At 40.9% G+C, this 12,252-nt stretch overlaps 1 protein-coding gene across 1 annotated transcript in view; it reads left to right on the top strand.

Moving 5' to 3' along the window:
• Window positions 1-2,159, top strand: part of DTL (denticleless E3 ubiquitin protein ligase homolog) — a 43,032-nt gene extending 40,873 nt beyond the window's left edge. The window contains exon 15 of the mRNA XM_043569053.1: window positions 130-2,159. Within this exon, the coding sequence (XP_043424988.1) occupies window positions 130-228 (99 nt within the window). The 3' untranslated portion in view covers window positions 229-2,159. The remainder of the gene's footprint in view (window positions 1-129) is intronic.
• The last annotated feature ends 10,093 nt before the right edge of the window (window positions 2,160-12,252 follow it).

The following is a 12,252-nucleotide window of genomic DNA, read 5'->3' as shown; positions in this document are numbered from 1 at the left end:
AAAGCTGGCTGACTAAATAATCAAATTTCTAGGCATCCCAACTTAAAATACCCTTTACTGATAACTTGCTGAAGTAGCAGCTGAACTTTATCTTAGAAAATCTCTGAAATCTAAACTTTCTTTTTCTAGGTCACTATTACTCCCAGCTCCATGAGGAAAATCTGTACATACTTCCATAGAAAATCTCAAGATGACTACTGTAGTCCCGAACAGTCAACAGAATTATAGATTCTAATCTGAGTGAGTTAACTGAACTTTGGCCCCTTAAAACAAGACAAAAAATACAACAGAGTGATTCAGTAACTCTGATCTTTAAGAAAGCTACCATTCTTTCATTTTCAGAGAAAAATCGTTTCAACTCTGAAGCTTACCTACTCTGGTTCTAAGCTTATATGCAGCTTCCTTGGGGTGAATGCTGTGTTTAAATTCCATAAAGTAAGTTTGTCACTCTGTAACATTTTGAATGAGTAGTCTTCACTTTTTAAATTATGCCTCTTCTCTACAATAATGACATCCCAGCTCATAGAGGCAAAAAGTAAGACTTGTCTCTTGTTACTCTGAGACTGTGGGTACACAGTGGAAAATATCTGCTGGTCACAGCAGGAGGCCTGTCTGTGAAGGCCAAGTGCTGAAGAAGTCTTCTGCTGGGGACCCCTGGATCTGTGCTGCCTCAAACAAATATAATTTCATTTAAAATTTATATAATCTTTTCACTACACTTTTGGTTTTTTTGTTTTGTTTTGTTTTTAGTATGTGTAAAAATGTGATGTTCAGATAAGTACATTTATATTGATTCAGTGTTAAAATACAGTCTTCTTAAGTTAAAATCATCTTTATTTTCAGAGCAGTGATAAATGTCAACGCTTTGGAGAAACTAGGAGAACAACACTAGAAACCTTTACTTGGCCTTTTTCCCCCAAATATATCTCCCATATGAGACTATGACCCTTGTATTTTTTACTAAGCAATTTACTATGTAGCAACCCAACATCATGTTCTATAAGAGGTTATGGTTTTGCCACTTACTAGACAAAGATACTTATAAAATCAATAGTCCTGCATGGAAGCTGGGGTGTGAAATCATCTTCAGTTCTCTAGGGGCTGCAAGTTTTTCAAAATATAAGTCATCAGATTTTAAGAAAAAGTAATCATCTCTGATTGATACTTTTATAAAAGAAGATAGGTCTGAACTGAAAACCCAGAACCTAAAAAACAACTCTTGGCTTTTTAACTTGATTTTTTGGATTTTCTTCATGTATATATATGAAAAAAACAAAAAACAGTGACCCTCTAGAATAGCCCTGAGCTGAAAAGTCATGGAAATTTCTCTAGATATTTAATGTAGAAGATGTTTAGACTGACTCTAAGTTAATAGTGTACAGAATATCTTGAGCATCTTCTCCTTTAACCAACAGTTACATGTCGATCATCTTGAATTGAACTGTTGTTTTATATTTGTCCCCTTTATAAGCTCATAGAAACAAGTTCCATGTACTTTCTATGTGCTACATCCTTAGAAGGGACTCCCCTAACAATCATGAAACTTGATTCATTTTATCCATAACCCTGAGAAATGTGTAGAGTTTATTCATATTTTTGTCATAATTTAAAAATCTGTTCTTAATGACAACTTTTTAATTCCTTTGCTTCCTATAAGTCAAGCTTGTAACAACCTGCACTACATATGTTGATTACGCGTGGTTTTCTCCAAGGAGAAAAATAAGTAAAGGGAAGCCACAGAATTGCTGTTTTTGAAACAAAGCACTCCATAGCATTAACTGAGTATTTAGGAATTCTACTTATAATTGGTGTTTGATTTTTGAATGTTAGGCTATGGGAAGGTGTTGCTTATGACCATATCTACTAATAATGATATCTGTCTCTTGCTTTGAACGCCAAGTGGAGGGGAAAAAGGATAACTAGATAATTACATTCTTTGTATCCTTGAACATCTAACAGCTCTGCTGAGTGAAATTGGGGTAAATGTGGCTGTCAGGAACTGTGCTGAGAGTCTACTGGCTGTAACACGTCCCACTTGTAAAACTAGTACTTCAAATGGGTGCCAAAGGTCAAATGTAATGAGATAATAATTATCCCTGCCTCTGTCAGTGTCAGACTTTGAGCTGATCCTGAATAATAAAGCTTTTTACCTTATCTGATATCCTTTTCTGAGCTTTTTGCATTAACCTAGAAGCAGTCTACACAAAAGAACTATAGTAGTAATCAAGAATCCCTTCTACTTGTTCATTGAATAAAATTTGTTTATTCCCAAGGATATGATCTAGTTCAAGCTGAAAGAAGTTTTAATAAATATTGTCTTGCTTGGTCAGACCTTGAGCGCTTAAGATGGCTTGAATTACTTGATGAAGTAGGGTGGAGTGATGTAGTTCTTTTTCTAAACAAGTATTTCCAGCCCAAGCTTTTCCATTTGAATACACTCCAAGCATTATTGCTACAGTGCTGTATTAGAGTTTCCTTTGGCTGTTTCATCACAGGCCCTTAATTTACTTTTGTGAGGGTTGACTAATTAGTCCTTTAAAATGTTTCCTTTAATCTGGGCTGCACTTTTAACTGATGATAAATCAAAACCATCTGTAGCTATCCCTGTTGGACTGGCAGAGGGTGAGTTCAGCTCACTACCCCATCTCTAGCCCTAAAAGCTTAACACTTCACTAAGACTTTCGGGAAACCCAGTATAGGAGGCATTTTTTAAAACCTCAGCTGGGCAATATGGATGCCTGGAGATAACTTTTTAGTGTGTGTGTGTGTGTGTGTGTGTTGTTTAGTCCCCAGCTTGAAATCAGCCTATGGTCATGATCTTGTATAGGTCATATATCAGTTCAGCATGTGCTTTTTGAGAGCCTATCCTAGCAGATAAACTGCTACTCTCAGATCTATTTTTCCTGGACTTCCCTTCACACTGCTCATAAAGCAAAGGCTGAGTAGCCTCATAGAATGAGTTCACAACTAGGTAGCATGCGCAGCATTTTACAGCTGTGCATCAGAAGAGAGATTAGAGGAGAATGTCATGTTGGGGAAACTGAGTTATTGTCCTCCACATGGCAATTAAAGGGCTGAATATGGGTCCAGTGAGCTCTTGCTCATCAGCTCTCCCTACTTCTCAACAGGTCTCCATAGGAGGTTCTTTGGCTGCCTAGGTTTGGATCATGCCACATTGTGAACTAACTAACCATCACTCATTAAATTCTTGGGAATTATGGAAAACCCTGCTTTATGCATTATTAGCTCTTTAGATACTGGATAAAAGTTATGGGGAGGCCAAACACAACATTTTGCTGGACATGATGTGAGTCTAATGCTTCGTTAGATCTAGTGCTAGGAATACAAGCTCAGCATTGTTCTAAGGAACCCGTTTTGTTGTCTAAAGTGGCAGAAAAGCCTTTTTTATTTCTGAGCTTTGTTTAAATGCCTGTTAAAAAGTGCAAGGGTCGTTAGGGAATGTGGTGGGGTAAAGTCAGCCTTTTAAAAAAAAATCACCTGAGCATATTAAGCAGCTTGTTCAGATCAGTATGCTTACAGCAAGTACATAGAACACAAATAAGAAGTATTATATTATTAAAGAATAGGCTTATTCCATCCCCAGAGCTTACCCCTCCCATTTCCTGGCTAAGCCAAGAAAGAGGATTTCAAGGATATATAACCAGGTTCTTTATTTTGAATTTCAAAGGTTTAGTATTCCATTTATACTTCATTTCTCTTTAATTTCCTTAACTTGCCACATGCCCCTTCCTGTTTTGACATTCTAAATAATTTGTATTCAAGCCATTTTGTGGACTATGAATAGCACATTTCAAAGTGCCTTTGACTGGAAGGCTTTCAATTCAGTCAACATTTTATTCATCACCTGGGTGCCAAGCCCCCTGTGAGGCACCTGGTCTGCAGAGTTCTTCTCTTTGTTTTCGGTTGTCAAAGGAGTCACTTTACCTGTGGCACTTCGGTAGACTAAAGTCAGCATTTGAGAGAAACAGGCAAAGATCAGATTTTCAAGTCCTTTGAGTGAAGTTGTTTGTGAGCAGCTGTAAATGTAGCAAGTGCTGTCTGGAAGCCACATAGACTGTTCCCTCCAGGAAGTTCATTCAACAGCTTCTTGGAGCACCTTAACTTTTCAAAGTAAAATGCTTTTCTCATGCATGGTTCTATTATATTTTTTACAATATTACGAATAATGGTTAAAAACATATTCTCTGTAGCCAAACTGCCTAGCTTTGAATCCAAGCCCTAGCTGTGTGATGTTGGGCAAGTTCCTTAACCTCTCTGTGAAGCGGTTTTTCTCGTTTGTAAAATGGGATTGTGTGGTTATTATAGGTATAGCTCTTGGGACAGTGCCTGGCACATAATAGCTAACATTTATTGAACAATTACTGTTAGCTATTATTCTCAAAGTAGAGAGAGCAAGATTCTATCCTTATTGAATAAATGGGCATAAAGGTTTAACTTTTTGTTTCTAAATCATTCCTGTTCATTCTCGTTCCACTAGAGCCATGGTCCTCAAAGGTATGGGAACTAAATAAGAATCACTTGGGAAGCTTTTTTGTTGTTGTTAGTGTTGCTTCGGTCTTCGAGTTCTGACACTTTTCAAAAGGAGCAAATAGACCTCTGGGTGGGGGGACAAGACCCTCCAGTTTCACAGGTGTTTGATATTCATGAATCTTTCCCACCAGGTACACATGAAAATTACAGAGGTTATTTCATATGTGGCCTCAGCCAATGTTCAAAGAGGTATAATTTGCAAATCTGTATCCTGCACTCCTAAGCAAGCCACGCATTTGCTCACACAGAGCCCATCCTCCCATTTCCTGACTGCTGCCCCCAGCTCTGCTATACTGTTTAACACGTGTTCACCCCTAGGGAGGAAGCCACAGCTGGCTGGCCATTAATGCCGACTCTTGATCACTTGTTAGGCTGTTGTGTTCCCTGGCCAGTGGGAAGGCAAATAAGAGATGAAGCTCAAAGCAGGCCGTGTGGCTGTCTTAGTTGGATGCAAGATTCAAACATTTGACTAAGGAGTAATGTGTAGACTCTAGATTCTTTTTTCTCACTTAATGAGATTCTTCCGTGGGCTTCTGTTTGGTGCCAGTGATACCTGTTGCCAGTGTCACACCAGTGCCAAAATACCAGTCGTGAAGGTTTCAGACTCAACATTGGGGTTTCTCTTGGCATCTGAGCACCAAATTATGCTGCCACTGCCACTGCCGCTGTTCAAGACTCTGGTTTCCAAATGGGAACTTGTAGTTCTAGAATGGGGCATTCTTTTATTAGCTGGTGTCTGCACCTCTGCAAACAGATGATCCCACCATGCTCAGCCCCCTTCGTGGGTTGGTGCCAAAATTATCAATTCAAATGAAGATGATAGGGCTACTTTTTTTTCCCTGTTATCAGCCTTTTAATCGTTCTTAATGTTTATTTTTGAGAGAGAGTGCAAGAGGGAGAGGAGCAGAGAGGGAGACACAGAATCCAAAGCAGGCTGCAGGCTCTGAGCTGTCAGTGCAGAGCCCAGTGGCGGGGCTTGAACTCATGAACCGCGAGATCATGCCCTGAGCCAAAGTCAGCCACCCTGGGCGCCCCAGCCTACTCACTTTTAAAGTCATAGTGTAAAAGTACCGTAATTGTACAAATCAGCCCTTCCCCTAACAATATACTACCAGACAATATATGTTACTGAAACAACAAACTATAAATAAATTATCTGGCCTTGCTATGTTGACCTGTAGTTAGCAAATATTGTCATAACACATCATTCAATAATCATTCCAAACCACTCTTCCCCTTTTCAATTTCTTTTCTACCTTTTTTCTATAACCTACAGTGCACTCACAATATTCCAAGAATTATTTAATAAGAAGCATAGTATGGCTTATTAAGCATAACGGTGAAATAGTAATGATACAGGAACTGAAATAATTAAAACTAAAACCCAGTAAGGCATTGTTGCCTCTGTAATGGGTCGTTGTTTGGCCCACCAGTTGATGTCGAGTTGGAAATGCCGCTTCCTCAAAAGCCTTATTGAATTTAGATAACTTTATGTGGAAGTAAGAGACTCAGAGTCCAAAAATCACTGTCTTTACAAGGGTTGACTTAACAGACAAGTCGAAGCGAATGTTAATAACTTCAGGGTAGGGGTAAGGAGAGGATGGCAATGCTAAACATTTCTCAGCTCCCTAATGAGGCGATTAGGTATTGGCCTTGAAGTGTTGAACCTGTAATTAAGTTTCTGGCTTTGGAAAACTAGGTCCTAAAACCGAGAGATACAAGCAACAAAGTCTGGAATCCTATATGGAGAGTCTAGAGGATAAGGAAAATTAGAATGTGGTTTTTTGACGATTAGGAATGGTTTCTGTTGCAGCCAACTCTCTTGTACAACAAGTTTCACAAGAGGGTGCCATTTAGAGCAGCTTGTTAATTTGAGCTATCCTCTGGTGTCCTCTTGCCTTCCTGTTTACTTTGACAGTATTTCTAGTCCCATTCACTTTTTCCTTCTTCATGTTATGTTGCCCGCTGAACTCTGTTGAATAGTGCTTAAAGTCAGGGCTGTGTATTTGATTCCCAGATGGGCCAATTCACTTCACCCTGTCCTGTGGCCACAGGCGGCATCCCACTTGCCTACCCTAGCCAGCTGCTCCAGCAAGGAGTGAGAAAAGTATTTAGGCTCAGTATAAACACTGGAGACAAACTCATAGAATATCTCCTCACTACCTCACTACATTTTGAAAGGCTGTCTTTCTCCTTAAAGACCAAGTTTATAAACCTCTTTTGACCAAATTTATATAGTTTCATGTAATACACACAATTGCCCTATAGGTAGGTATAATTTGTTATCCACATTTTGACAGATAAAGAAACTAAAGTACAAAGAGGTTAAGTAATCAGCCCAAGGACACATAGCCAGCACTTTGTGGATTTGGTCTGACTCAAAGCCCACAGTCTTAATTCCCATACTATAATGCCTCACAGAAAGAAACTTGTCCCTGGCCCTCTATTAATCAAATACACGCTTTCTATTTTGCACACACTTAGAAGAACTCTCAAAATGTTCCAAATATATTTTCTCTTTGAGTAATAAATGAAAAAATGTTACTTCTTGGAGAGGAAACCATTCTTAACTACCAGAGGAGGGTGATGCGCAGCACTAGAAGCTAGCATCAGTACCGATAATGTGTGTTAATAGGAACCTAAGATTAACACGATTGAAGGTTGGAAAAAAGGAGCGAAGAATTCTGAACAAAATTCTTCAGAAAAGAAAAGTAGAGAAAGACTTGCTCACAAATGTAGGGGAGAGACTGAAGAATGGAGATGAGGATATACATACCCTCCGACCCAGCAATTTCACCCCTGTACTCTAGGGAAGCTCACATGCCCAGGGCACGAAAACGAAGATGGTCAGAGCGGCATTGTTTACACTGGCCAAAGCCTGGAAACAACCCAGATAACCAGCCAGGGTAGAATGGGTAAACTTGGATACTCATGATAGAACACTATGTAACCATGAAATGAAAAAGAATAAACTAGCTACACACAGCAAGAATGAGTGTTAGAACGGTGAGCAGAAGAAACAAGCAAATGCATGTGATATGATTTTGTTCATGTCAAGTGTTAACAAAAAATGCAATACTGAAATAGTATGGAAGCGTACATACATGGGTGGTAAAAGGCAAAACAAGGATCATGATCATAATAAATCAAGACGGTGGATCCCTCTGGAAGGTTGTATACTTGGGAAGTAACGGGGACTTCCTAGGATGTGGCAAGGTTCTCTCTTCCCCAGCTTGGTGGTCACATGGGTGTTTGCTTTATAATTATGTCTTGCATTTATGTTATACACATATTTCTGGATGTTTTATGATTCATGTTTTTAAAGGCTTTTGAAAAGGAATGGAGATTAAATAGTTCTATAGAGAAGATTAGGCAAGATGTGGGGATAGAGAAATTCTAGATAGATTTGATAATAGCAATTATTCAAATGGAATAAGCTACTAGGGAAGTCTGTGGGATCTTTTTAATACTCTGTAAGGAAAAAGGAGAATCCTTTGTTCCCTCAAAGCAGAAGGATGAACTGACTTGCATTCACTATATTCATTCAGTTTAAAAGAAAAGAACTGATCCTTTAGTAAACCATACAATTGCTCAGATATGGGGTTGGGATTTCCGTAATTGGGACTGAGCCAGAAGCTAGCAAGCAGGACGAGTTAGAAGAGAAGGTCCTGCAGCATTTGACCTTCTAAAAGGTTCACATTAAGTACATTTCTTTTTTTTTTTTATCCTTCTTCCCCACTCATATTTTCTTTCTCTTTCCAAGATTCGTCATCAAATCAAGGCAGAAATGGGCCATGGAAATCAAATTCTTACTTTCAAATGAAGAAACTGGCCTGGGGAAGTTAACCAGTTTGACTAAGGTCACAAAACTAGATAGTGGCAGAATCCGTTCTGGCACCCCACATTCTTTGTACCCTAATCTTCCTGATCTACTAGCCATTTCTCTACGTACCATTTTTAAGATCCAGTTTGAACCCTCCCTCCTTCCTGTAAGAGGTATTCACAGATTTTCCTAAATAAACCTTCCTTCCACTCAGCCTCATGCGTGGTGCCTTGTTTTAATGCCCTCAGTAGTGCTTATCACATTTGTCTCAGAATTACAGATTGTATCCTCCTAAATGTCAAATTGGTCTAATTCATTTCTGCATACCCAGTGTTAGGCTCATCGGAGCCAATTATTAAATACTCAGGAATTTTGTGAGCTGGTCATTAAAATGTAGGTAGCTGGAAATCGGTCCTGGTGAGAGTCTTTGCACCATGGAGCAAACAAAAGCTGCAAATCAGGGCTTCACCCCCCGCCCCCCCCCCCCCCCCCCCGCAGGGAACCAGGTTACCAGCACATCACTGTACGAATTCCACCACCACCAGCAGCCACCTCTAGACTTGCTGTGATGCAGAGCAGTCGCAAGGAGCACGAAGAAGGAAGGATCCACTACAAGTGAAGACCAAAAAGTAACAAGAATTCAAAAAGCATCAGTTCAGGAGCCCAAGGAAGAGACTGTTTTGAGAAATAGGTGATTCACTCTGCAGACAAGTCAGGAAGATGAGAGCTTGAATAAGGCCAGCACATCTTTGTCCTTCTCAAGAGCTTTTTCAGTAGCATAATAAGGATGAGATGTGGCTGGGAATGAAAAGATGGGGGTGGTTAGGAAATAGGCAGTAAATGTAGATGCCTTTAAAAAAAAATGGCAGTCTTCCTTATTAAGCAGCTATTTCTGAATACCTACTGTGTGTCAAGCTTTGCACTAAACAAAGATGACATACAGGCCCATCTTCAAGCTGCTCCCCGGTGCTTAGGGCAGACAAGAACATTGAACACACTGTGATGAGGGCTCTGATGAAGACAGATGTGGGGCCTGTGGGAGCACATCAGACAGCCGGTGCATTCAGGGAAAGTTTCATACCAAAGCTGACCGAGCTGAGCCTTAGAGAAGAAACATTTTCTAGATGGTAAGTGAAGGAGGGACATTCCTCACAAAGGAAATAGTGGTCTGAGGGTGTGAGGAAGAGTGGCCTGTCTGAGGAACTCTTGAGTAGTTCCGTTTCCTGTTAGAGCTGGAGCAGAGGGAACATATAAAACACTAGCAGATGAGGCTGCAGAGGCCAGCAGGGCTCAGGGCATAGACACCCCTACCGTGCCGCCATACTGAGTTTGAACTTTACGTCAAAGGCCCTGGACAGCCACTGAATGACTAAGCAGGGGATAAGCACAACCGTTTTTTTTGTGGTTTTTTTTTTTTTTTTTAGAAAGATGATTCTGGTAGCAATGTGGAGGGTCCATTGGAAAGGCACCAGACGTCAGGCAGTTCACCCAGTCAGAAGGAGACTGGTAATCTAAGCGGTAAGGAGGGTGGGCCTGAAGTGAAGTAATCGGGGTGCATAACAAGGATATTGCCGATTTGAGAGATACTCCTGAAATGGCAAACTAGTGTTTTCATAAGTGGGTAAAAGAGGAATCATGAATCCCAGGATCCTGGCACTGGCAATGGGGTAACAGTGGTATCATTTGGGGAAGGGAGATACAGAGGTGATAGGATTGTAAGATTGTTTTCCTTGGGGACACCTAATGGACAGCCATTGGAGATGCCCCATCGGTAATTGCATGTATACAATTGGAGCTCTGGAGAGCTGTCTGGAGTGGAAAGGATTTTTGGTGTGAAAAGAATAGTTAGAAGGGGAGCTCACAGAGATCAGCCAGAAAGACAATGTGTAGCATGGTAGCTCTCAAACGAGCAAGTACCCCACCAGTTTTTGATTCAGGGTATCTGAGGTGGGACCTGAAAAATATGCATTTCTAACAAGTTCCCAGACTGTGCTGATGCTGCTGGTCTGGGAATCACACTTGGAGAACCGTCAGTGTAAAGAAAAGCCAGCATTTGGGGGTGATTAAAGAAAGAAGTGACAGAAGTGAGTGAGGAGGAGTCATTTTAGGAAGAGATGGTCAGGATAACGTTTCAGGAAACAAAATTCAATAAAGTCAGGCAAGATGAAGAACAAATAACGTCAACTGCATTTGGCAATTTAGAGGATACTACTGGAGCCAGGTGGCAGTATCAGGGCGAAAGGGGGAGATGGTCATTGTAGTTTACTCTCCAAGGAGTCTGACTGAGAAAAGTGAGAAAGGATAGATGCTGGGGGGCAGGTCATGATCAGGAAGAGATCGGCTGATGGGAAAAATGGAGTAAACGTATAGCTAGGCAAAAGGAGGGTGTGGAAAAGAGAAGGAAAAGGAACAAATGCTTTGAGTGCCTAATCTGTGCCAGGCTCTACGCTAGGCTCTTTAATAAATACAACCCTTTAAGTGGATTATTATTGTTTCCATTTTACAGAGAAAGAAACTAAACCTCTAAATTTAAATAATTCGCCCATAGAAGATAATGAGTAGTAAAGGAGGAATTTAAATCCCAGCCTCCAAAGCCAGTTCACATGGAAATGGCTGGAAATAACCATTATGAGAATTACAGTGTCTTCCCTCCCTAGAGAATGGAGACCAGGACACTGCAGCCCAGTTAAGCCCTTAGAATGACCCAGGGCTATGGTAAATGTTGTCTAGAGGGAAGCTATATGGGAGCTGATTCAATCAGAAATGAGGCAGGAGAAGATAGAATTCCCTGAGATTCTAGATATTCACTGGGACTTCTGCGGCGATGCCTTTGGTCTCTGATCTACATTGACCAAAAATAATAAAAAGTCAGAGTTGAAATGCACATATGTCCAATTAGGAGTGAACAAAAGTTGACTTAAAAGATTGCTGAACTGCAGCAGGAGCTCTGATGAAAGTCAACTGACTTTGTGCAGAGTTAATGATCATCTTATGATGAGACATGATATAATGTCTCACCCAGATTGCCTAATCTTGACTGCTACTTGCTAATTCTGTGACTTTCTGCAATTTACTTCATCTTTCTGAGCCCCCATTTGCTCACCAGGTGAGAGAAGTATTCACAGTATTGTCCTCGTTGTTATTGGGTAGGGGTTGAATGAGTCAGTATGTGTCAAGTGCCTAGACAAGTGCAAGACGTGTGCTAAGTTTTAACTTTTTATAACTTCCGGGGTGGCAAAATTCCTACCTTGAAGAGCACACAATGGGGAAGAGAATCAGACACACATGCTCTTAATGGGATGGTTTGTCAAGGGCTCAGGTACACAGGAAGCTGGTCAGTTTCCAGCAGAGCTCAGCAATCTGGTAGCAGAGGCAAAGAAAGCTGAGCTGGGGATTAGCCAGGATGGGAAGGCAACAGCAAGGAAGCACCCAGGGAAGAATAAAGAAAGGGATCCATGAGCACTCTGGGACAGCCAGTAGGTCCAGGCTGGATATGGAGGAAGTGGGAGATTCTGGGGAGGGTGGAGGAAGAAATACCTCGACAGGTAGAAAAAAAGTCGCTTAGGTTGTGGTCCAAGTAGGGCTGTGAGAATTTGAGATGACAGGGGCCATTCTGGTACCCATCTCCAAATCACGTTCATCACAGTGACTCATAGGTTGGGCAGAATTTAGTCGTGTAGTTTTTCAAAATGATGGTGAACCCAGGGTATCTGAAGGGTCCCCCTCACTTCACAGGGATGCAGTGGCCAAGAAAGCTGTGAGGCAGGCATTAAGCCACTGAGGAGTATAAGAGTGCAGGAAATCAGGATACGGTTGGATGGACAAGGTGGCCAGTAAGATGGGATGCTGTGCCCAAGAGGGATGGGGGAGCATGGTCT

Source organism: Prionailurus bengalensis, chromosome E4 (genome assembly GCF_016509475.1).
Source record: "Prionailurus bengalensis isolate Pbe53 chromosome E4, Fcat_Pben_1.1_paternal_pri, whole genome shotgun sequence".
NCBI classification, from domain to species: Eukaryota; Metazoa; Chordata; class Mammalia; order Carnivora; family Felidae; genus Prionailurus; species Prionailurus bengalensis.
This window is presented reverse-complemented; position numbering and strand designations above follow the sequence as displayed.